The following is a 25,860-nucleotide window of genomic DNA, read 5'->3' as shown; positions in this document are numbered from 1 at the left end:
CCTAAACCTAACCAATCCAACCATCGAAGGCAACGAGTACTGATCACGCTGACTGTCACGGCAGCTGGATTCTTGCAATGTCATGAGATCACGCTAGAAATGCGTTTTTGTCCAGCAAGACAGTGCAAGGACCGATCAGCGTCCTGTGAGGAGCTACTGGCAGCTACAGGTGTGGCTTAAGTGTGTGTAATGAAGTGGTGACTGTTGGTTCTAAACAACAATGGTGGTTCCTGAAGAGGTTAGCGTAGATGCTGCAATAGCATCAGCTATATCAGAACTGGAGAATGTTTCTTCATTGAAAGAAGAGCAAAGTACGCCACTGAAGGCTTTTCTCCATGGAAAACATGTTTTTGCTCTTCTACCAAATGGCTTCGGCAATAGTTTGATTGGCAGACGCTTCATCCAATCATCTCCTAAGTATTTTTTTTAAAGTGTCTGCCCTTTTCCAAACGGTTTCCAGTGACGTCTTCTCAGATGGTTCTGTGTAACAAACCATCTGTCGGGTCAAGTTAAGGGAACATAGGCCTGACTCCCCCACGGGGAAAAGAAATTAATAAAACTAGAGAAGTTGTTATTGGCTCTCATGATAAAATATTCCCTGCAACAAACAAAAGCAAGCATTTAGTTTTTCCTCCTCTGTGAAACAAGCTGTTGAGCATATGTCACAGCAGGAGTGAGAGTCGGGGAACAAAAAAAAAATCCAATTTCAGTGTTTCCCAAAGAATCTAAATCAAAGAGCAAACCTCAGTGCTAAGGTTAATAAAAGTTGATAAGCTGAAAAGCATAACTCCCCAAGGCCATTCAGAAAATAGGCGTTTGCTTGACCGTGTTAGCCCAAGCTGATGCTGAGGCAGAAATTGAATTGTATTTGACATCGTGTGTGTGCGGGGGGGATGAGATACAAAGGAGGGTATAGACCTGACAAGTTATTTACAACAATACCCCCTGTTTTCTTCTTCCTTTCTGGGCATTTCAATACGTGCTCATTTCAAAGAGAGTTTTATGCCTACCACCATTTAATGGAGAACTGACTTCCACAATTGCAGAATTAACTTAATAATTTGAGTGCTGGCTTAGCTGGCAAACTAAAAGGAGAACAGATTATCAGTTGGATTTGACAAATCACCTACTGTAGAAACCTTTCAAGTTAAACTGAGCATGACTGGGTCATGACATCTCAAATAATTCAGCCAATTATCACTACTTACAGATGAATATATATATAATATAACGATGGCACATGACATGTTTTCCTCATTCCCTGCATGTAAGCGTAAGACATCACTGAGGCGAGTCAGCCCGCTTCCATAAATGCCCAGTAAAAACAACATCTGGCATTCAACTCAAGCGTTTCCAGTCAGATTACAACAGCATACATTACAGGGTGGCGGGTGGGGGGTGGAGAGTGAATAACTAATCAAGGCGATGGCATCAGTGGGGATTGTTAGTGCCCTTGACTTGGCCTTGGGGGTCACCGACACGACTCCTCCTGGATGTGAGGACGCCTGCCCTCAGCACGAGTCCAGGTGCTGCCGAACAGGAAGCTGCCGCCTCAAAGATATGGGGGCCGATAACGACCGCAGGTGACTATTAATACGATCATGCAAGCTGATAGCACCTCACTCATGCTGGGTGGGGGGGGGGAAGGCGGCCGCCTGCTACTGTGCAGGACAGATTAGGAGGAATAAATCACCTGTGCCGAGCACTCCTGTAGCTCCCAGGAGAATGCAGCAATCCTGCTCAAGCATGACATGCCACAAACATGAGGGTAAACACACACGCGCGGCAACACACTCCAGAGAGGCAGGAGTCGCTTTTACTGCCTATGGGAATTTACTCAACAACAGCTGATGGCATTTCACTTTAGTTTTTACCGAGCCATTAAGTGGCATGTTTCTTCTCTACCTAGTTATTTCCATACATGCGGGTGTAATTATACGTTTTATGATTTACATCTGCCGGATTCCAAACTAGCACTTCCTCTAAGTCCCAAATGCATTACATTAAATTTGTCTTCTTATCAGCGTTTCTCTAATGTCTTCAAGCAAAGTTTTGAAAAAGCACAAAAAACACCTGCTGGCAATTGTTTTTAATAATTCCATTATTTCCCCCTCTACGTTAACTTCATCCACTGTTCACCAGATGGTGTATTGTTGTGAGAAAGAGCATTTACATTTGCAATACCTTCTGCAGTTTATAAGCCGGTACTCATTTTCAACTTGTGTCACACCTCTGTGCTCCCCTCAGGATATGTTCATTACATAATGCTCTGTTGTAAACTGCAGTGTCACTTCTGCTTAGAAATAGGAATGTCCCCACCATGTTTTTCTTTGCCCCCAATCCAAATCCATTAAATTGAGTATAAGTTGATCTGATACTGATTCAGTATTTCGATCAAATTACTCATGTATATTTTTGTATATTGTTTCCTATTTATTGCCGCTGCACAATGCACAGTTACAGTGAGCGTACATTAAAACTAAATATATTTAATGGCTGAATAGCTCTGCATCATAAAAACATCTGGTTTCCTACAATGTGTTGTGTAATTCCAATTTTTTTATAACAGGCATTTCCAGTGGCGAGAGGCATGTCAGTGTGGTTGTTGATTCAGAACATCCATTAGTGATGTCCTGAGCCGATCAGGAAATATTTTTATGGATTGGTATCGGTTAAAATAAAGCCGATCAAAATATGATCATTACTTTATGGCATATTTAATCAACGTTTAAATAAGTATTGAATAACTATCGGATTGGACTCTGTATCACCAATATTAAAGGACTCTGATTGATATCTGATATCACATATCTGAAGTCACTCACTAGGGAGATGTGTTTAAATGAATGACTGTAAAGTTTTAAAGGTGCAATGTGTTGGATTTGGCTGCATCTAGTGGTGTGGTTGTAGATTGCAACCAGCTGAGTACCCCTCTGCTCACTTCTCCCTTTCCAAGACTGTAGTAACGTGAGTCGCCGAGTGCAAATCCGTGGTAACGCCGTTCGCCTCGCTCTGAGGCCATCCTTATTATAATAACACTACTTTAGGAGCAACGGAAGTCAGATGGGCGGCTGGCGGTACCACGGCTCTGCACTCTGCGGCTCACGTTACCACAGTTTCACAAGCGTGTCGGAGAACTACGGTGGCCTTCAGGTAACGTAAAAACACAAAAGCCTCTCTCTAGAACCAGAGTTTGGTTTGTCCGTTCTGGGCTACTGTAGAAACATGGTGGAGCAGCATGGCGGACTCCGTGAAGAGGACCCGTTCCCTATGTAGATATGAAGGGCTCATTCTAAGCTAACGAAAACACAACAATTCTTAGTTTCAGGTGATTTTACACTAATCAATGTACTTAAAAAATGTTGTTCATTTTGGCCTTTTGGGGCATAAAGTTCATAACTGATTACAAGTATTTGATGTCACTCACTCGGGAGATGTGTTGTGTTTAAATGAATGACTATAAAGTTTTACTATACAGCAATACAGGGTGTGCTTAGTCCTCAGCATTAGTGTTAAATGATGCCAATTAATTAGGACTGCAAATTGAACCAGAATCAAGGAAATAACCACACATAATTTGGTCGAACATTTCCCTTTAAATCCAAACTTGAAAGCAAGTGCCGGGTTGACCTAAGCTTTCATGTGACCAATTTCAACAGTGCCCTTTCCCGCCAGTCCATTAAACACCTCTAGCAACAGCCTCCCAACTATCTGAGTCTGCCTACAAGGGCAGAGAGAGAGGTCTCGTAGCGAGCCCACAGGGACGACGGCAGCACCTACAGCACAGGTCCAAAGGTTAAACAATCGGAAACATGTGCAGTACATAAATATCTCCGCTGATAGCAATCTCAGCATGGGAAAGCAGGGTTTGCATAAGGGGCTCAGAACAGAGGATGTGACCTCAGATAGAGCAGGAGGGAACGAGGCAGGCATTCAGCCGCTCTGGTGGGGCTAATGGAAGCTGTGGCAGCGGCAGTAGCAGCTTTGTGCTGGGGGGAGTTAGTTATCAGCCTGATGGCCTTATCAGCACTGAGGGCCTCTATCACACATCTCACCTCTGGGCTCTAACATGGGGTCAGCGCACAACGTCAGACTACCAGAGACTGGCTATCTCTCAAGGAAAGACACTGGATAAAGGAAAGACGGTGGACGAACGGGTCTGCTCAACAAGCAGAGCTAATGCAGCAGCTTTTAACTCTCATTCCACTTAACTTCTTAGCTGGTTTTAGAATTTAAAGATTGATTACTTTTGATAGTTTGACTGGAGTCAAAAGGTGATCAAGCTCCTGAATTTACCTGAATAACTTACACTACTGAGAAACCAATTTTGTTCTCAAATGAAGTCGTACTTTTGCTTCAGTATGTTTTATTGATTGTCTGGAAGTTTGTGTGGTCAAGGTTTACCTGATTGAATTTTTCAGGATCCGGGACTCCACGGTTAAAAAATGACTGTATCTTAGTCACGCATATGAAAGCAACTGAATTGCAATCTTGATTCCAGCTCTTTGGGGCACATTTTCAGGGTCAATACATCAATTTATCTTAAAAGGGAAGTGATAGAACTAATGTGTTTGTGTGCAATGGCCAGTTAGAGAACTGTTAAGCACTTGTGGAGTTTAAGTTAAGCTCTGAATGCCCTCCGGTTGCATAGACCTACATAAACACACTAAAAGTTATCACAATGCTGGTTATTTCACATGAAAAATTTGGTATTTGTGTTTTGCCTGTGAAAGGAGATGTCGGGTTTGTTCCATGCACCGATCAGAAAGTAACAATATAAGAATCCACAACAATTTGAGTTGCTTGGTCACGTTGCAAGTGAGTCAAATCTGATCAAAACACACCCACACAGGTTACCTTTTGAGTTTTAACTACTTTTAATTTGTAGCTAAAAGATGCTCTTTCTAACTTTAAGTTTGATTGTTGTTCATTTAGTCACAAATATTTAGTATTATAAAGAAATAAAAAATGTTATATCTAGTTTTCGGTTGCTGTTAATTGCTTCCACCATTGTGCTGTCATGTTTGTGTCATTCTCTTGTTTTCTCTCTGATTTGTATGAATATATGCACGCATATTTGATATCTTTGCAGAAGGGCTGACAAAGTTAACGCTATAATAACGTTTTAACGCAAATTTGTTTTAACGCCACTATTTCTTTAACGCATTAACGCAATCAATCTCTCTGAGAGTGTAACAGGCTCAGTTTTAAAGCTAGAGTAAAGATACAACATATGAAACTAGAAAACCTAAGAAAATCATTGGTACAACCATGTCATGCTAGCTTGTCGTGAAGGAGATTAAATAACGCTCCGAACGTGCGTTCAATTTTGGTGAGGAAAAACTGGCATGGCCAATTTCAAAGGGGTCCCTTGACCTCTGACCTCAAGATATGTGAATGAAAATGGGTTCTATGGGTACCCACGAGTGTCCCCTTTACAGACATGCCCACTTTATGATAATCACATGCAGTTTGGGGCAAGTCATAGTCAAGTCAGCACACTGACACACTGACAGCTGTTGTTGCCTGTTGGGCAATATTTGCCCACTCCCATGTTGATAAAAATCTCCCTTTAAGGTATGTTTTGAACAGATAAACAAAATGTGAGATTCATTATTTTTAATCGATACTTTGCAGATGTTTCATAATGTGTAAACTTTGCTTCAAATAATAACCTTTGAATAGTGATGTTGATTACATGTTTACTTTTTCACTCTGGTTAAAAACAGTCTTTGTTGGAAAAGTCTGCTATAAAAACTTCTGATGTGGTTGAATTCATCGCAGTCCATCAGTTTCCTCGCAGGTTATTATCCAGTAAAATTCAACAGACGTTTGGTTGCAGGCGCTGCAAACAAAAGGTCAAGAAAGCAAACTGCTTTTTTTTTTTTTTTCCTGCGGTGAACTGTCGAGAACAGTGACCATGCCCTCCTGTGTATAATAAACATACGAGCATTTGGCCTGCTCTATTTACCCCCTAATGAGAAACAAAGATCGGCTCTGGAGGGACTTGCATGCTTCAGACAATGAAAAACCCAGGGAGGGAAAAAAAAAAAAAAGCTCTCAGAATAATTCAAACCATTTGTGTGCACAAGGGACACGAGAGCTTTGTCTGAATAAATTGGCCATACAAAAATTGAGATGATGTCCCAACGTGTTGATGTGGCATAAGATGGCCATTTGCCAGATGAAAAGCTGCATGGAGGGCAGGGGGCCATTCAACAAGGAGGCTAAATCATTTCACATTTAACGCGCACGGCTAACATGTGATGGATGTTGCAGCGGGAGCGGAAATAAAGCCATGGCAGTACTTGGCATGATGCAAAACTAAAAAGCAACAATAAATCAGAAGAACAATCATTTCATTCAGATCAAGTGGGAGCAATGCGCAAATTGAGCTAAGCAACATTTTCTAAAATAAGCCCATAGGTTTTATTATCCATGGCGTGAGGCAAATTAATTTGGTAATACGGGTGGGTATATTATGTCTTTGTCACTTTTTCTTATCCAGAGTTTTCTATCCATGAGGAGAATAGGGAGAGTTCTCCAAACGACACTGGAAAACATGACTGTATAGCCTGGACTGTGGGAATACAATCATGAGTAGACAAAGGCCAGTCCTCCCGCCAACTCTGTGTGGATAAGAGGATTGGAGATGGAGGGGAGGGGTGGGGGGGGCAACCAGCCAAACTCCAAGCAGCAGTGATTTGGGGGGAGGACAGGCATGAGGGGTTGTAAGGCTATCTGGGAAGCCCGCCGGTGTTCAAACTTCAGCAACAAGCTGATATCCTGCACTCTCTCCTGCTGTGACAGAAATACACCGGCCTCAGCGCCAGCAGAACGTGGGCACTATTGATCTGCTCCCAGCGCAATATCTCCTCTTACATCCATAATTATTCTCCTTCAGAGGACTCCACCGTGTGCCCTGGCTGCCCGACCGGCAGGCTGGCCGGCTTTCTATCCGCCTCCTTGTTAAAGATGCTCTATGGTCTCACATTTCACGTTGCACTGCCAAAGACCCCCCTCTCTTAGCCCCGGCATTTTCGAATATTTCATGGTTCAATCCCAGGGTTGGGGAAGGCGGCTTCGGCACGGCACAATTACAGTGGTTAGTCGGACTCCTCTGGTGGAGCCATGCTGGCTCCCAAAGTACCATGACTCGCAAACAGACAGGCCAGGAAAAACAGAGGAATGTTGGAGAGATCATTCTTCTTCTGTACTGAATCCTCTCTCTCTCTCTCTCTCTCTCTCTCTCCTCTCGCTATACACGCAGGGAAAGACTGACGGTTTCATTGTAGCAGTTGCAGTATCTCGCAGCGACACTTCATTTGATCGAGAAGTGGTTCACAACCTTTTTGGCTCGTGACCTTGTAAAGTGAGACTGTGTAACTTTTGACAGAAGACATAACACAACCTTCCTCTTACAAATGAAAAGCTGAATTCATAAGCAATAAAACTCACCCTTTCTCAATTTAATGCACTTTTGCTACTTCAGCCCCACTTGGGAAGACCAATAGCTTAAAGCTGCTAATGCTAGTAATGTTATAGTAAACTTTGGGTAGATATTACTGCATAACTGATATCAGTTTACTGACTTGTGCTACTGTTCAATGTATCGTTATGTATCGTGTATGATATCTTACAAAAAGTTATTTCTCATTTTTTGTGTGTTTTCCTTCGAATGTCCAGCAACGCGTGTCAATTTCCACTTGTTACATGCATACTTTTCAAAATAAACTTCCGTCTTCACAAGAAACAACTTCGTTAGGTTTAAGAAAAGGTCATGGTTTGGGTTAAAATAACTCCAGAAGTACAGAAGTTACGTGACAAATAAATCAACGTCGACTTCTGGTTTCACACGGGATACAAACAGTGGCCTCCTGGGTGAAATTACAGTGTTTTTTGACCCACCCGTCCAACCCGACTTCCTCGCTATGCGGCATTTGTCCCTTTTTATACTTCCTGGTTCACAATTACGGGAAGTACATACGAATTGGTTTCATGGGATATTTACAAATTACAGTGCATTACTTTTCGTAGGTAATACGTATGGCTACGAACGGTGTGTTAGACTACATTTTTAGCATGTCCAACATTTCAATTGTTTTATCACAACAATAAAATAAGTAAACATCTCAACAGGTGGCATGGATGATTAGATAAAGTGATGAGACTTACATTTTTATTGGACCTAAAGGCAAAAAATTGTGATTGTGAATAGAAATAGCCATTTTTGGAGTGTTTCAGATGCTAAAAAAAAGTATTAATCACTGTACTGTCACTTCTTTTGTAATGATTGTGTATTGGAAAACATTTTTGAGTTCAGTGAATCTCACGTGACTTGCACTACTGATTGTGGCCACTATGCCAAAATTGCTGCACAGCCAAGCGCTGCTCCTGGAGGCTTCTTCTACTTGCTCTCAGTCAGTTGGCTAATGATGATGTAATTCAGTGGTTCCCAGCTAGTGGGTCACGGCCCAAAAGTGGACCACATGTCCATTCTGAGTGGGTCACGAGTATGTGGGTCAACTTTGTAAAAAAAGCTTTAATTTAAAAAAGTAATACATTTTCTGCAAAGCAGCTGTTCCCCCATTCTTATCATCATTCCTGTTACGCTGTAAAAAATCTTTTTAAATCTTTTTTTTATATATATATATATTTTTTTTTTACCTTTGTCTCTTTAAGCCACATTAGTTGTAACTGCTATTGCAATGCTTTTAGTGGGTTTTTTCCAGAGTTGGCTTTAAGCCTAATTGCACTCTCTTGCTGCAATACTTCTTATTTCATTGAGCTTTAAGCCCCAGTTGGTACTTTTGTTATTTTTACAGTAATAGTTTAGTTTTTACTCTGTGAAGGAAAATTGAAGGGCAACACAGTGGTTAGCATTGGCTCCTCACAGCAAGGTCATGGGTTTTCATCCATTCATAGGCAGAATGGATGAGATGAAATGAACTGAATGGGTGTTAAAAAAATACTACACCCACAAAATGACCATTTGTATATCAATTACTCCCCCAATGTTACCTTGAATTCTTGAATTGGATTGAAAAAAAAAAATGTTCTCGCATGCCTCCACGGCGAACGGAGAATAAAAAAAACGGAGAAAAGTCTTGATGAATTGAGGTAAATGGGGGCCAAGTTTAACAGCAGCAAAACTACATCAAAGCATCCATTTAAAAACTCTCATACAGTATAATCCAAGTCTGGTTTATCTAGTCGTATGCTCACTACTTCAAAATCACAGGCATTTTCGCTAAAATCTTTGCTATTTAAAACACTTCCGCATAAACAAGTCCGAAGTGTTTTAAATAGTAAGGTTTTAGCAAAGATCCATGTGTTTGGGAAGTAGTGAGCATACGACTGGATAAATGAAACTTGGATTATACTGTATGAGAGTTTGTAAATGGATGTATTGATGGATGGTTTTGCTGTTGTTAAATGTGTCCCCCATTCACTTCAATTCATCAAGACTTTTCTCCGTTTTTTTTAATTCTTGTTCATCGTGGAGCCATGCGAGAAAAACAATGTTTTCTTCAAAAATTCAAGGTAACACAGGGTGAGTAATTGATATACAAATTATCATTTTGGGGGTTAAGTATTCCTTTAAGTGTTTGGACTATGACCACTGGGTTAACCACTTTGGGTGATATGAGTTGCGAGCAGATCATCTAATGATTAGAGAAAATGACAAATAATTATGTAGCAGGAATTTCCTTTTCTTTCTTATTTTCAGCATCTTGAATCTTGGGGGGGTCCTGGTCCCGGATTTGGGTACCACTGATCTAGTATTCAGCAAAAAAACTGAAAATAAAACAAGGCATCTTTTGCATTTAACAAATCATCACAGCTAATGTGCGCTATGACTCATCATCATACAACTCACTGACTGTACGTCACACTGAAGGTCAATGTACTCTGGCGCTGAGCGGAAGGCATGCGACTCATCACAGAAATAGCACATTCAATTAAAATGAAGTTGTGAAAGACACAAAGGAGAGCAGCAGCTAATACTTCATGTCTTTTTCCTCCAATGACACATTGTGATTGTTCCGCTCCGCCAGCTTTAGAGATGGTTCTGTGTTCATCCTCCCAGTTGGCCTGTGGGGGCCTTGTGAATAAACACATGGAGGTTAATGTCTCATGTTCTACCCCGTTCTCTGCAGACAGCTCTGACAGGAGGAGAGAGAGAAGAGCCTAAAAGGAAAGCTGTTTCGGTAATACGCTAATCTGGCTCTCACATCTCTTTGTTTTAGGCGGTGAGACGGGATATTTTCCCCAAGCTACCGTTGAGAAGTACATCTCGAGTCCGCCGTGGGTGAGCTGTCAAGGGGAAATTCTTTCTCCTATTCTTTTTTTTCGCGAGAACACCCCTCATACCCTAAGGGGCCTTTAGTGAACTTGCCATCACCCACACGTAATGACAGGAGAGAGCACGCACTTCCACGGTACCGCTCACGTCACCGAGGCGATAAACAGCCGCGGGCCCTCGCCAATGAGATAAGGCTTCCAAGCAGTCTATCAAACAAACAAAGCCAAATGACGAATCTGGTGAGATGTTAAGAAATGACGCTATATTGCCCATCTATCTCCTGCTCCTGCCTGCTTTATTTTTTCCATCCACACAGACACACATAGTATATATACTTGTACACCCACTTCAGCCTGTCCTGGAAAAATCATTAGAGCCCCCACCACCACCACCCCACACACACTGCATGCAGATGGAGAAAAATAGGGCTGAGAGCCAAAACGCCTGAGGGGCTTTTCATGACAATAACCTTCTGTAGAGCTGCTTGTATCCCTCCACCTAGATCAGGGAGAGGTGCTGAGGGATGGATGGGAAAATAAGCGAGATAACCATACAAAATATTAGGCGAGGAACATTCGCACAAAGTACAGAGGAGGAAGAAATCCATGTCATTTCGCTCTCATGGCCCGGAGAGATGGCAGGCTAAATGCTCTTTTAAAACAGCTTGAACATTGAAATGATGATGGCTCCTTTTGCCTCGGCAAAGCACATTAATACATAGCCGAATGCCATTTCCACTTTTGTTAAATGGCTCACCTATTGAGTATTCAATTACAATGGCTGTCTCTCGTTTTGGAAGACGGGGCTGGGACCCATAAAAATAAGCTCCCTCTGAGTGTGGAGCTGCAGAACGCATTGGACGGCATGAAGAGCTCCTGTATGGGGGTGGTATATAATGTTAATGGCAGGAGGAGTGAGGAGGTTGTTGGGTATTGGCTGTGGGGCGAAAAAACTAAGCTCCTCATCTGCGGTACCGTTTTATTAAGGAAGCATATTTTTAAACCATTTGCGCAGATAAAAAATAAATAAAAAAAGAAGAGCCCTAGCACATGCAATGATCTAAATTGAGAAAGCCATGAATCCTGGCTTAAAAAAACATCAGTCAGGGTGATTAATTCAGTCTTGATTAATCGTTCCATTTGTCTATGATATGTCTACAATACAAATCCGCCAGTAATGGTCCAATCCTTCCCCCCCATTGTGTGGTTTATCTCTTATGCTCAAATAGCAAAAGCAAATTGTGGCTAATTTTATCGGCGAATCCACTGGCATGTGGTTTTTCCAGCGGTAATGATTCCCTCATTCGGGCCTAATTAACTGCAGCCATTAAACTGAGGGAAATGTAATGCCCTGGGTTCCATGTCAGGTAGTCAGAGAGGAGGACAGCACAGGAGGACTCAATTAGGCCTGTGCTGTTTCCAGGTTATCACACGACATGTTTGCCAATTAAGTGGAGTAGCGTCTGATGTCTATGTGCCTCTGTCGGCACCATCTCAGGCCCTAGCAGCGCAGGAACGGCGTCGCTATAGCCTCTCCACCCGCCCACCCCCACCTACCACCACCACCACCAGTGAAGGAACAGACACTACACTATGCCCCAAAAAGGCAGTAATTACAGGATGGATGGGAGACTGTTATATAAGTACGAGGCTGCCGATAGGCCAGGCAGGGCCTGCTGATGCCAGGTTTCAAACAAGTACCAGCAGGATCGAGTTACAGCAGAATTACCAAGGGTAGACTCAGTCAGAAACATTTCAACATCAGAAGCAGGCTAAAAACAAGAGAAGAAACAGAGGTTATTGACATTTTTTGGAGTCTGTGGCGACTGTTTTGGAATACGATCAAAAGGGAATTGTGATCTGACTGAAATAAGATCCCAGTCGTGACAAATAATGCAGCGTTCGATTCTCAAAAAAATCGTCCCCCAGAATTATTACTAGCCGCTTTCAAAACACGAGATTTTACAGCTGCTTTTAACATATTTCCCCAAGTGTACATATAGCTCTGTATCGTGACTCAGTAAGAGTGGGAGAGGAAGGCAGAGACAGGCAGACACATTAGCCTTCCCTTATGGCACATTCTGCGAGGCAATAGGAGTCAGTCTGCATGATCCTGACTGTCACTGACTTGTTATGAAAGCATCGCGGGCTGAGGCTGATCCATCACTTTGGGGGGTGGAAGTCGGGGTGAGAGGACGGCCAGGGGGGCTGGAGAGGGGGGGCTGGAGCGTGGGCGAGGCAGCCCTGTTGCCTGTCACTCACCATGCACCGCTGCATGACCGCCAACCTTGTCTGGCTTGTGCACAATGGGAGGTCTAGGGGCTCGACTGTATGAGCAGTCATTCCCCGCTCCCTCCTCCCAGCAGCCGACACAGAGGAAGGCCAAAAGGAGTCAAAACACTCTGGACAGGCATTAGTCCTATATAGACCCTGGAAGACCTCACTGCTGGAGGCGGCTGAGCAGTGAATATCTGCTCTGTTCCTCGCTGAATCTCTTATTTTGGCGGGGTTCAATTCCGGAGAGCAAGACTCCAAAAGATAATCTGCTTCGACAAACATACATTGCAATTATCCAGAGTCATTAAACTGTAATGACTGGAGGTGTGAGCAAACTTCTTAAGCAAACAGTTACGGTACCACCCACCCGAAAATACATAACGCTTGCAAAATGTACACCGTGGTTTTAGGAGACAGAATCGTTCCTCACAGCAATTAGGGAGCGAGAGAGACGTGCATATGTAAAAGGGAGGTCTTGTGTTGGGAGAGGAAAGAAAAGAGGAAAAAGCTGAAGTCAGCAACAGCAATAAATCCTCAAATGCTGAGCGGTTTCTTCCAGCTCTGTCCTGGTCTGTGGACCCCATCTCTAACCCGAAGACAGGGCTCTGTTTAGTAGCTTTAGCAGTGGGGAGGCGAGTTCAGTCCAGTGATCATCCTCCTCCTCACCCTCCTCCTCTCCTCCCCCCCGACGGTGCAGTTTGTCCAGGCGGTGCCTCCGAGTCAAGCTCAGCTGGCCTGTTAGAGGATACTTCCCAGCAGCACCACGGTCTGTGACCACAGCTTGACCTCCAACCAGCTACTCACTTCCACAGAGGCGAGGGAAATCGATAGATCAACCCGGCATGAAACGGTGACGCGATTGAGATGAATGATTGCCGGGCTAATTCTTATTCATCTCTTTATGGGGGCAGTGAGAAGTGAGAAGTTAAATGGATAGTGAGGAGGAATCAGAGCAACGAGTGGAATGAAACAGTGGACATGACATCTTGATTTTGCTTTAAACGAGGTGAGAGGATATAAAAACTATACAGCACTCAGAGAACACATACAGTACCTCCACCGAGACTGCAAAACGCTTTGAAATTGTGTTAATTATGGAAAATTATTCAGAAGTATTTAATTGGCATCTAATTCACACACATTAAATGCTGATTGGCTGATTTTGGGAGAAAACAATTAATTCAACAGAGAATATTAGGGCTTGCACAAGGATGAATTGTACTAAAGTTCAAAACACACTTATGACCATTGAGCTCATCAGGTTTCTGTAGTGCTAACTTTAGGGGGTCAAGACTTATTAAGACTAATCAAATAGTCTAAAAGAATATGGAAAATTATAGGTTGGCATAACAAATATTGTATAAATAGATTTTCTTTCTCCAGGCTTATTCAAACATGTACTAAATTTGGTGAAATTTGTTTGAGTAGTGATAAAAACAAGACTCCAGAGCTAGCAGCTCTGTGAGGCTGTACTTATGAGCAGCTACATGCTAATGTCAGCATGCTAACATGCTCATAATGACAATGTCTGTATAACGTATTCCATCTCCACCATCTAAGTTTAGCGTGTTAGCATGCTAACATTAGTAGTTTTGACATGTCAGTCAAAATGGCCATTCAACCACACAGGTTTTTGAGATCCTACTACAACGTATCCTCATACAACGGGTTGCATGATATCATTCGAAAAAGTTATTCCTCATTTTTTGTGCGTTTTCCTACGAATGTCCAGCAACACGTGACGCATGTGTCGATTTCCACTTGTTACATGCATACCGTCTTTTTCAAAATATACGTCCGTCTTCACAGGAAACAATTTGGTAAGGTTTAGGCGACAAAACTACTTGGTTAGGTTTAGGAAAAGATCGTGGTTTGGATTAAAATAACTACGGAAGTGGCATAACTTAAGTACGGAAGTTACGTGACAAATAAATCAATGTTGACTTCTGGTTTCATACAGGGTACAAACAGTGGTGCCCTGGGCGAAAGTCCGATGTTTTTTGACCCAACCCATCCACCTTGACCTCCTCCCTACGCGGCGTTTGTCTCTCTTTATACTTCCTGGTTAACGATTATGTGGATTACAAACGAATTGATTTCATGGGATATATACGAGTTACTGTGCTTTACTTTTCGTAGGTACAACTACAAATGGTGTTAGAGAACAGCCTGTCTACTAAATAACCAAAAAACAAAACAGACCTCTTTTGTGACGATATATATATAAACATGGACAAAAAAAACCTGTACATCTTAATCAGAACAATGTGTTAACAGACAGAATATCTGTCCTTAAAAGGCCTGACTGAGCACACATCTCGTTTCACTTACCGTCTCGTTGCCAAACAAGATGTCGACGTAAGGCATGACCTTCATCAAGGGCTCTTTGAAGAACTGGCTGATGAAAGGTGCCGAGAGGTTCATGCAGAAGATTTTGTTGTTTTCTGAAGCGTGCTTCGCCACCTTCAGGATGGACTCCGGGGACACGGTCAGGAAAAAGCCCTGAAAAACAAGAAGAATATTTACTTAGGTCATGTTTTCAGCAGTTTGACTGACCTCAACTGGATCAAACAAATGCATACAGCGCCATACAGGCAACATTATCTGTGTTTTGACAGCACAACATTAGCCAGGATGGATTGAAACGCTTTAAACTGCTAATTTGTGGGTTTGGATCCTGACAAGGCAATTTTAGGGTGACAAGGCTTGGTATTATTGAAATAACACAGGAGTTAGAAGGACAAAAAAAAAAAAAAAAAAGCAGCGGTAGAGCTCAAACATTTATCTGAATGGTTTCTTAGAGCACACACAGAGCAACAAAGAAGAGGAAAAAGGGCAGGAAAAAATCCATCCAGGACAAAGCCTGTGGCTGGGCTCCAAGGCTCGTACTGGAGGAAGCAACATGCACGTATCCGATGATAGGGCGAACAAAAGTCTCGTCTGGACTCTCCTTACTTGGAAACAAGAGAGGCAGGTCCACTCATTGTGTGAATGAATACAAATCAGGTAAGAAAACACCTTTGTGTTTCAGGTGGAAACCTGAAGCGAGACTCTCCTGCGAGCCGCACAAAAACACTCCTCCTTTGATACTGATCTTCTTAACCTTGTTTTTCAGCAACAAGCTGCTCTGTAAAACCACTGTGTCACAATAGGGCCAGAGAGGAAAGGAAAGTTTCAGCACAGTGATACATTTAATCTGGCTGAAAAGCTTCCATTGTGGGCTACAGTGCAGTTCTCATTAAAGCGCGATGACATTTGCAGCGACGAAGGAGCGACCTCCATGAAAAAGAAAAGGGTATAATACCGATGAATAGAGGGCGACTGTGTAGTCAATCAAATGTACAAGGCATTACAATGCAGCCGTGCTAAGCAGGTGAATTCTTTATTACGCATTCATGTCGTTCACTCTCATTCTCGTCCCTCTGCGGTGCTGTATGTCCTGTGGGCTTTTAAAAAAAATATCTTTAAGTTAAGACCCAGGTCAACTTCTGTGGTTGCTGTGTCATGGTACCATCTGTTGAAGACTAAAAAGGTGTTTTCAATGGATCTGGGAGCACAAAAGGAACTCACTCTGGGCTAATGGCCCATCACTGACCCTGACATTTTTCTTTTGCGCCGTGCCAACGTGTCAGAGGAAGGGGAGATTGTTTTCTGACACAAACGGTCTTTTTTTGGTAGTTGAAAATAAACTGTCATGGTTACCGTAATGTTAACACTGATCAAAGGCCGGCGGCTCGATCAAATATCCTGAGGGGTGGTGAACTTTAAAAGCCATGCCACAGCTTCTCTAATCACACACTGGCTCTGTGTAATTTACTTCTAGCCTCACTGCTGTACCACTGCCAGCGCCGTCACATTAAATAGCTCAGAACTCACTCGGAGCTCAGAACTAATTTCTGAACAAATTATATCCCTGTGAATCTAAAAAAATACTCTAATCTTAATCATTATTTGAGCACTTAAGTCTATTTTAATGTGAAGCAATGCATTTAGAGTGAGAATGTTTTTTAAATGCTAAAAAAAAAAACAGGAGACAAAAACAAGCACCATGAAATTACACAATAATCTTCCAAATTGAATATCAGTACAAATCTGTGGTTCTCCCAGGAAGTAGTTTAGCCAACCAGATCTTGGTGCATCTCGTCCACAGAAATAGATCAGGAGTAAAAAGGACATTCCCATTCAAATCAACGTATACTGGATTGTCAGAGCAGCAGCCATTTTTATGTGTACCGTTGTAGCCAAGCCCCCAGGAAGTGCTTCGGGCTTTGATGCAAATTTTCATAGTGGCCAAACGGCGGTACTACAACTTCCGTGTCCGTCACGTGATGCCATTGGGCCCAAAAATTCCCTTCCCATAGAATTACATTGGAAAAGAGACGTCTATAACTCAGCGGATAATTTTTTTTTAGGTAAATCAACTTCCCAGTATGAACACTTAAATAGCCCTTATTTAAATCATTAGGTCCTAAAAGTTGTAAGATGCACTAATAGCTGAATCCAGAGTTATTTTTCTTCCTCTATTCATGTGAATGAGCCTCAGACCGAGGCTGGAGCGAGGGCTGGGAGGCGGAGTTAAAGGAAACGCTACTGCGCCTGCTCTACGGGCCCAATGGATGCGGAAGAACGCCGGATGATTCGGGCACTTCATCACTCGGCAGTTGAGCCATTTTGGCTTCATGCGCCACTGAGCAACTCTCATAGGAATGAACAGGAGCCCGCCTACAACGCTGTATCCAGTTCTCTTCCGTATAAACTAAACTGACTTACGGCAAGTCGCGGACACACAGAGGTGAGGTTTTTGCAGTAAAGACTAAACGAGCAGTGGAGTAGTAACGTTACGAAGCATAGAGTAACATACAGAGTAAATCAGTAAAATGTAACAACTCAGTGCTTCATCCACACAGTCTTATCACAGCATATAAAGCACTTTGCTATCACCAGATGAGTGACGAGCTCAAGCTAAATTGATCTTGTCTCATGATCAATTTAGTGAGAAAAAGACGGCCTAAACAATATATATATTGCATTTACTGTGTTAAATAGTGCTTCAGCAGTTTTTCCCTAGGGCTTTATGTTTTATTTAGATAAAGTGTATTAAACTATGATGTTAGACGCACCTCCGCTATAAAACTGTCTTTCAGTCAGTGTACACATTTGCAGCTTCACTGTCACTGTCAAAAATCCTTCATCAGCCTCGATGCACGAACACTTAAAAATCCATCTACATTCACTTTTTGTGAATGTCTGTGTTTGACATTAAAGTGCAGTAATGCTGCAGGAATCTTGTTCATAAAAATCATACAGGCCATTTTTTCCACAAGGCTCCAAATGTTGTGACTCCAGTGGCTTGTGGGAGAAAAAAAAAAAAAGCCTCAGTCTGAGCCATGTGAAATTCCAGTTCCCATCAGGAGTCTCTGCCGACTACGAAACAGGAGAAGTTAAGTCTTTAGTGCTGCGGTGTAGATCATGTATCAAGAATACCAGCTCCAGTTTCCCAGGTGTCAGAGAGCCCTGTGAAGTGGGGTGACTATCACATTTCCAGGTCAAGATGATCAAAGCACTGAGTACACTTCGTACAATTTCCACCCAGCCAAAACATTCAATAAAGCATTCAGAAATGCATTTTCCTGGCAGACAATAATGCGGAGCGATGTTTGGCCGTGTCAAGTGGTAATTTGAGGGAAGGTTTGGAAAGGCAGGGCCTCCATTTTCAATGTTTACCCCTAAAAAGAGGAATGACTTCCACTTTGCTCGCACAAAGAAAATGTCTAAATGCTACTCTGAGATGAAATTAGTGGTAATCTAACCATAGAGGTCCTAACTACGCAGCAGCAGCACGCTATCACACTTTCCCCTGCATTGTATCAGTGTTTTCCCCGGGGCTGCTCACATCTGAAAAGCTGGGTGTGATGGATGGCATGGTGTCACCGGGCTTAAAATAAAAGTGGACATCTGAAGGTTAAAAATGATCTATTTTGGGAAGGGCATTTTCATTTGCACCAGCAGCAGAGGTGGTCACGGAAAAGGAAAAGCTTTTTTTTCTCAGGTCTATTTTAATTCTGCAGGGATGAGGGGGAGTGTTCAAAGTACTGTGTCATGAAGGTTTTTGTTTGACACTTCCTATAACTCAGGAATGATGGAGGGAATTTAAACCATCACCACTTCAGTGAAAAGAGTAATTATGGCCACTGCCGTCACACTAAATTCGATAAAATCCACAGATCTTAGTCAAGTTTATTTATACAGCCAGAAATCACAAGTTCCTCACAGAGGGTTTTACAATCTAAAGACCCTCCGACCTTAAAGCTGCTCTTATCAATATTTTATATTCAAAATGGATGAAATGACTATATATAATGTGAAAGGGGTCGCTCGTAGTGATGAACCCACATGTCACTAGAAGGACACTCGGAGAGCGCAGACCTGTTTCCACAAGTGAGAAATAATGCGTGTGTGCACTGTTATCAAGTCATTAAATGGGCGTTATCAGTAGTTATAAGCCTCATAAATGTAGGTCAACTGGGGCCTGCTACACCCGCTAGTTGGTTTTATCATCTATTCACATGGGCGATCACCGAAAGAAGGAATAAAAGAACACGACAGCGACCTCTAGGGACCGTAGTAATTATGACAGGGGTAGAAGTGAAAGTTAGGTGCTGTACTACAGCGTGAAACTCCATATGAGGTGGAGGTCAGAGGTGATGGGTGTGACACAAAACAGTACTTTCACCCAGGAGACCAGGTTTCGCATCCCATGGGAACCACCAACGTGTAGTTGTCTTGGTGTTCACAATCTTAAGTTTCACTTTCACTCTTAAGCCAAAACACATCTAACCTTAACAAACTGTTTGACTGTTTTGTTTGTGTTCAAAACAAAATGTTTCTCGCTGCTCAACATTTATCTAATCTAACTATAAGACTATCTTGTCTGTCTGTCTGTATGTGTGTGTGTGTGTGTCCTTTACATATCTCGAGAACCGTCCATCCGATCTACTTCACACTTTGCGGGTGTATTGCTGTGGACTCAAGGATGTGCAGTGTCGAAGTTGGTGCAATATCAATATTAATAAACTTTGAATAAACAAGCGATGCAGACGGAGTCGTGGAGTATGGAGTCATGTCATCCGCAGCGGAACTTTACAGACCTTGGCTCTTAGACTGCAGTTCACTTATGCTGGTGGATGCTGGGTATACTAACGTTACAACCAAACTCTTCTTCACTTCCCTGAAGTCAAAGGGCGATAAGCGGTACAATGCTGCAAGCTGCAATACCGGGAGTCAAGCAATCGGGCATACGCCACAAACGGCCACAGCACTAGTTACCCAAATTGGAGATGTGACATCTAATCCTTTTTCAGTGGAGGGAGGGCTAACGTGACTGTACCCTCAATTCAGGTAAAGATTCTATTACACAAGAACTTCTATCAGGATAAAAATGGGAGAAATCTCAGGAAGAGCAACGGACAAGCATGAAATAGGTGGTGCTTGTAGGGAACAGAGACAAGTTACAAAGTATAGAGAAACAGAAATACAGGCGTTTATTCTAGTGATGAATTCCTTGTTGTCAGGAAAGCCCTGTGAGCTAACCAGCAGTGTTTCAAAGCTTTTCAAAAGCCGCCCAGGCCATGCTATCCCTGTCATTACCATAGACAGCCCCCCATCATGCTCTCTGGTGCACAGGGTTCATTACACAGAATTAGATGTCACACAGATCAGAGCGCGCGTGAGGCCACACACTGCTCTCCTCCTCAGTTATCTCTGTAGAGCACCATTGCGAGGTGGATCGATAGCTGAGGTTTGGAGCTTCATTAGCTCAGTATGACTCCATCTCCATCAAGGCACCTCTGGCACGCTACGCCAGTGTTGCGAGATATATTTTACTCCCCGATCCTGAAGGTCCTGCTGTTTTACACACAAACACACAGGGACAAACAAGACCTTCACACATGACGGGGGGTGAAGGAGGGGGAATCTGTGTCAGTCTCTGGCTCGATAAACAGGAGAAAGAAAGAGGACAAACAAACAGGGGTAAGTGATAAATGGTGTCACAAAGTGCCTTGAGTGGACGGGGAAAAAAATTACAAGGATGAAAAGAGCTCATTTAAGGCTTTTCATTTCAAAGGAAAATTAGTGTGTGTGGGGGAAAGCTACAAAGCAACTGAGATTTTCACAATGCTAATGATGTTTTGTTTGCATTTAAAAAAAACGGCCAGTTGGTTTCATTTAGAAAACAAGTTCAATTAAACCAACAGAGGAGATAAATGTGCAACAACCCTCGCGACATGATTCAGCATTCCCCGCACTTTTAGGATGTTTGATCTAACTGCAAGGCAATTCAGGCGCGCTGATAGCATCTGCCTCTTCTTCTTCTCTCTTCCATTAAGAATCATGTTCTGCTGAGGCTTATCAGACATCTAGGAATTCATCCACTTCTTGTGAGGGGAGCTGGAGGGAGGCCAGCTGTACTGGAAACAGAAGGGAGGGCCGTGCTTTTAAAGGCCGCTCGGAGACGAGGAAAAGGGGGCTATCATGTCAGCCGGGATCTCTAGGGCAACATAAATGTGCCACAAATGCTGGATTTAACAACTGGGCAGAGACATCACTTACTAACTGCTGCAGTATTTATTTCTAAACCATTTTCTCTGGTTTAAATATTACCTGATTTTCAAGCTAGCGGATATTTCCCCCCTGCCCGCCCGATGTCGTGAAGGTCTCTTGTGGTGATACAGATGCTGCTAAAGGGTTGTGGTGATAACCAAACATACCTGGCCAAGGTCACCTTAATGAGCGTGGATAAAACAAGACATTAGAGCCAACCACAAAACACTTGAGGGGAGCGCGTGTCACACTACCAGCCTGCAATTTGTAAAACCATCAGAGACCGTAATTACATTAACCTCAGACGCCTCCACTCTGTAAAAGCAATGGAGGATGAAAAAAAAAAAAAAAGGTTTTTAACCCCAACTTGAGGTTAAGGTTTTGTTGGCATCACAACATTGGATGAATTGGTTTGATTTGAGTGGTATCTCACTAAAAGTAATTTGAGATCAGATTCAGGGTCTTTTCAAATGGCTGCCTTTTTGCTCTCCTGTTAAGCTTCTACAGTTTCAAAAATGTGTTGGCCGGGGGAAGAGGCCAGCCTGAGCGGGGAGAGCGGGATGCCAAGGAATGTACTTAAGATCTAAAACAGACAAGATTTAAAGCCAAGAGCATTTAAATGCCAATACTAATCCGCAAAATAATTCACCGCATAGCACAAACCGACTCTCCCTTACAGATACCATATGTTACCTCTGTGAGGAGATGAAAGGGAAAGAGCGATGCCAAGAAGAGATGCTTTCTTCTCCTAAAACGGTGTTATCTTGGTAATGAAAAAGAAAACCGTGCTTCCCTCTCATCATGTTCTAAAGCCAGTCTATATTTCTACTCTCTCTGGTTCCTACTGTTGTTCTTGCCTCCATCATTGGGAGATTAGCCAAGAACAAACTGTTTGGTTTGCAGGGAGTTAAAATTTGCTAATGCACACACTCTCAAGTGTCCTTGTCTGCCACACTGCACTTAATTAGCATTTTAGTGCGAGCAGTTCTCTCTCCTTCAGTACCTCTGAAGGGGAAACATCACTCCGACTTGCGCACATACACTTATGGAGTCAAGTCGAGCTCCTGTAGTTTTCTTACACAATTTGAGAACAGGATGGGGGGGGGGATGGAAAGGGGAGTTTGTGGGGGTCGATGGAAAAATGGGATAAAAGTCTGCGATCTGAAAACAGATGTCGGGCTGCAGAGTTGTCTCTTCTGAACTGGCTTGAAAGGACGTATTAATATATGGGTCAGATGTATAAAGCAGAGGTTCAGTGTTGGAGTGTCGACACTGCAGAGGGGTTTCTAGTTTCAGTGACTCGGAGGTTGCGCGCAGACAGAAACCGAATCTCCGCAGACATTCCTACTGCTGGGAAGTGAACATTTCCAAACGTGCCACTACGTGGATGTAAATGAATTAGTGCACTTAACTCGAACACTAAAATGAGGAACCGAGGAGACAATCTTTCACTGTTCACAGTCGCGCCGGTGAAAGCTAGCGCACCAGGTCGGAAAATTACAGGTAATTGCTGAAGCCGTTGAATCCAGTTTGGTTTTGGTTGAAAGACTAAAATAACAAAGCTCTGATTGCTGAAAAGACAAGGGCAGGGAGCTCGGAGGCCCTGTTGCTAAGAGTTAATTTGATACATATTTCTCCCCCTTGAAATGTCTGAGGTACTGGCAAGAGACGGCGAAAAAAAAAAAAGAGTGAGAGGGAGGGTGAGACCCCCGCTCTCCCTGCAAATACTATCCATCTGCCATATTACATTTAACCAGCATGAGAAGCTAAGGGAGCGCCCTTGCACAATATTGTGTGAAGGCTGTCAAACTCAATGCAGGCGCTCGGTGCCCACTGCTCAGAGCCGAGGACACGGGGCCGCTTAAATTCGGTCTAATAATAACTTCTGACTGTGTGCGCTCGGTACCAGCAAAATAGGAGAACACGTGGCAGAAAGGGAACTTTTAATTATTCATGTCGGTTAAAAAAAAAAAAAATCGTCTAATTGAAACTGTAATATGATGGCCCCCCCGGACGATAACACTAACAGCTATCAACAGCTTTTTGCCTAATCGCTAAATTAGGACTCAAAATGAGAAGAGAGATTAATAAGTTACAGCATTTTAAGGGTGCAAATGTTTTTTGCCAGACATACAACCCAGTATCATGCCAAAATGTGTAATAGACCTGCCTGGCCAAAAGAGGATAGCTGTCAGTGTCATGTTTTGCCTCGCCGAGGCGTGAATAGTACACACATGTATGAAGGTGCAGTACCAGCAGGGGGAAACAAAAGCACTCACTTAACTTTAGGCAACATAACCACTTAGGTTTAGGAAAAAGCATCATGGTTGGCCTTAAAAGAAGTATGTAAACTAAGTACAATATGTACGGGAAAAAAACACAACATAAGTACGGGAAACACGTCACAAATTTCACTAAAGTAACTTACAAAACAAAACAGTGATTTCTTGGTTCAAAATCCTTTGTTTGTTGGACCCATCAACCTCCCGGCCCCCCACCCACCATAAGCAGTCTTTCTCACTTTTTATTCTTTCTGAGCGCAGCATATTTATGCGGATCTATTTACATTGCCGTTAGTACAGACTACATGGCTTACAAATGACGTGCCAAAAGCAATAACGGTGTTCTTATTGCACGCTTTTGCATCGCACATTATCGTGTCATTCTTACGCCTTTTCGTGTGACCGGGCTGGAACATGCATGAACACTTGCTGGTGTCTTTAAAGTGCAGCTTTAGGTTGTTTCTGTGTTGTGATCCTTTATATGATTTCACACTTTGTTTAAAAGGGGCATTTCCAAACTCCATGCCCCCAACACGCCAACATTGGTTTTCAGTTAATTTATAGTCTATAAACTTCTTCTTCTCCAGAGACAGAGAAGAGATTTGTGTGAAATTGTCATAATAGAAAATTAATTTTTGAGTTATGGCCAAAAACATGTTTTGTGAGGTCACAGGAACATTGACCTTTGACCACCAAATTCTCATCAGTTCATCCTTGAGCATGGATGTATAATAAGATCTGGATACTGTGCCGCCGCTCAGTCTTGCTTCCAATTTTTTCCAGTGGCCACTTGTGGTATTGCAGCAAAAAATCCCCCTGTAGCTCAAAAAAGCATTTTCCCCATAGACCAACATAGTAAAAGAGACGTCTGTAGAACTGTTAGCAGAACACCTTGACCTGCAAACAAGTTTGATTATGACTCTTTTTATTATGAATTTTTGATCCATGGAGATTTATATTTTTAAAACCTTCCTTCAGCCAAGAAATGCCATTTTAAAATCTGTGACGTCATCACACTGTCAAGGCTATGGGGCTGAACATACCCCGGAAGTAAACCTGGAAGCAAAAAACATTTTTTGGCGTCTGCACCAGATGAGCAATTCTCATTGGAATGAATAGGCGCCATCTTGGGGTCCTGTATCCAGTTCTTATTATACATCCATGTCCTTGTGTCCAAGTGCGTATGAATGAACGGACAACACGAAAACATAATGGTGCGGAGGCATAAGGAAAAATAATAATACAACTTACCAATCATGTCAATTAATAAGAAAATAAATTATTTTTGCAATCATACAAAAAGCGTAAACCAGGACGTTTATCACACTACAGAAGCTGAAATTATTTATTAGAATTATTTGGCATTTGACAAATGACTTGAAAATGATTGATTTTCTGTCAACTAATCTACTTGTTTTAGAGCGACAGCAAATCAACATATTTTCCCTTTAACTTTGTACCTGATAACTTTAAATTATAAACTCCCACTGAGCTCCCACTAAGGTTAGAGTATCTTCGGACCTCGGTGACACAACACGGTGCTGCTGACACTCACTACTGCTCTTGCAACAGCACTAAAATCAAGCTCAGAAAAAAAAATCAATTGCCAGGAGGCAAGAAGTGTGAACTTACATACCCTAAGCCCAATTTCCTTGAAAGTGGAGGTCCTAAATCAAATCAAGCCAAGCCAATGCACCGTGGAATTATGCAAAAAACGACACAGCTATATAAAATGACAAGCGGTAAGAAATACCGTCAAGGCCAGGAAACTTTAGAGCTTGTTTATTCACTCCACATGTTTTTATCTTCCTGGTGCGCCGGTGGTGCTACGAGTCAACTCTGATTGACTTTGTTTTTATTCAGGCCAAGAGGGAGAAATATTGAGTGCACACAGATGATGTAAACATACAAAGAGGAAGCAGTGCGCTCTACAGAAAGTTTACTAGTCTCGTCGATGCAAGAATACGTTCTATGAAGACGCTCTTGTTGCTGCGGTGTTTTGATCATCAAGAGAAGAGGTCAGTTTCTGCTGAAACTTGAAATTACCTTGAACATGCTCGGCTGAGTGAAGAGTACTTCCCTACCTGTGCACGGCTAATCACAGCTGATGGAAATACCTCCGCAGGACTTCAAAATCTTAGTGATCAAAAGAAAGAGCAAAAGACTGAAACACAGAAAGAACTTTAAACTTTAAAGTGAATGCATGATAATACCATTAAAAGTTGGCTACCGTTCCCGTGCTTAAGTTCTGTCGGTGAGTTATTGTGAAAGTTATTGCCCAGACATTTCCCTCCCTTGAAGCACGAGTAGCGTTAGCAGTGTAGCGTACTAAGAGCTTCTCCCACTTGAGAATAGCATCTCGGGCTGAGATAAATAATCACAGCCAGAAAATATG

At 42.6% G+C, this 25,860-nt stretch overlaps 1 protein-coding gene across 2 annotated transcripts in view; it reads right to left on the bottom strand.

Moving 5' to 3' along the window:
- The window catches only part of adkb (adenosine kinase b), a 123,226-nt gene that overhangs the window by 21,052 nt on the left and 76,314 nt on the right, over nucleotides 1-25,860 (bottom strand). For both annotated transcript variants that reach the window (XM_074619462.1, XM_074619463.1), the window contains one exon: nucleotides 14,914-15,084. In XM_074619462.1, coding sequence (XP_074475563.1) covers nucleotides 14,914-15,084 — 171 coding nt within the window. The remainder of the gene's footprint in view (nucleotides 1-14,913; nucleotides 15,085-25,860) is intronic.

The sequence above is a fragment of the Sebastes fasciatus genome, chromosome 20 (genome assembly GCF_043250625.1).
Source record: "Sebastes fasciatus isolate fSebFas1 chromosome 20, fSebFas1.pri, whole genome shotgun sequence".
Classification (NCBI taxonomy): domain Eukaryota; kingdom Metazoa; phylum Chordata; class Actinopteri; order Perciformes; family Sebastidae; genus Sebastes; species Sebastes fasciatus.
Note: the sequence above shows the minus strand (reverse complement) of the source record. Positions and strands in the feature narration are given on the sequence as shown.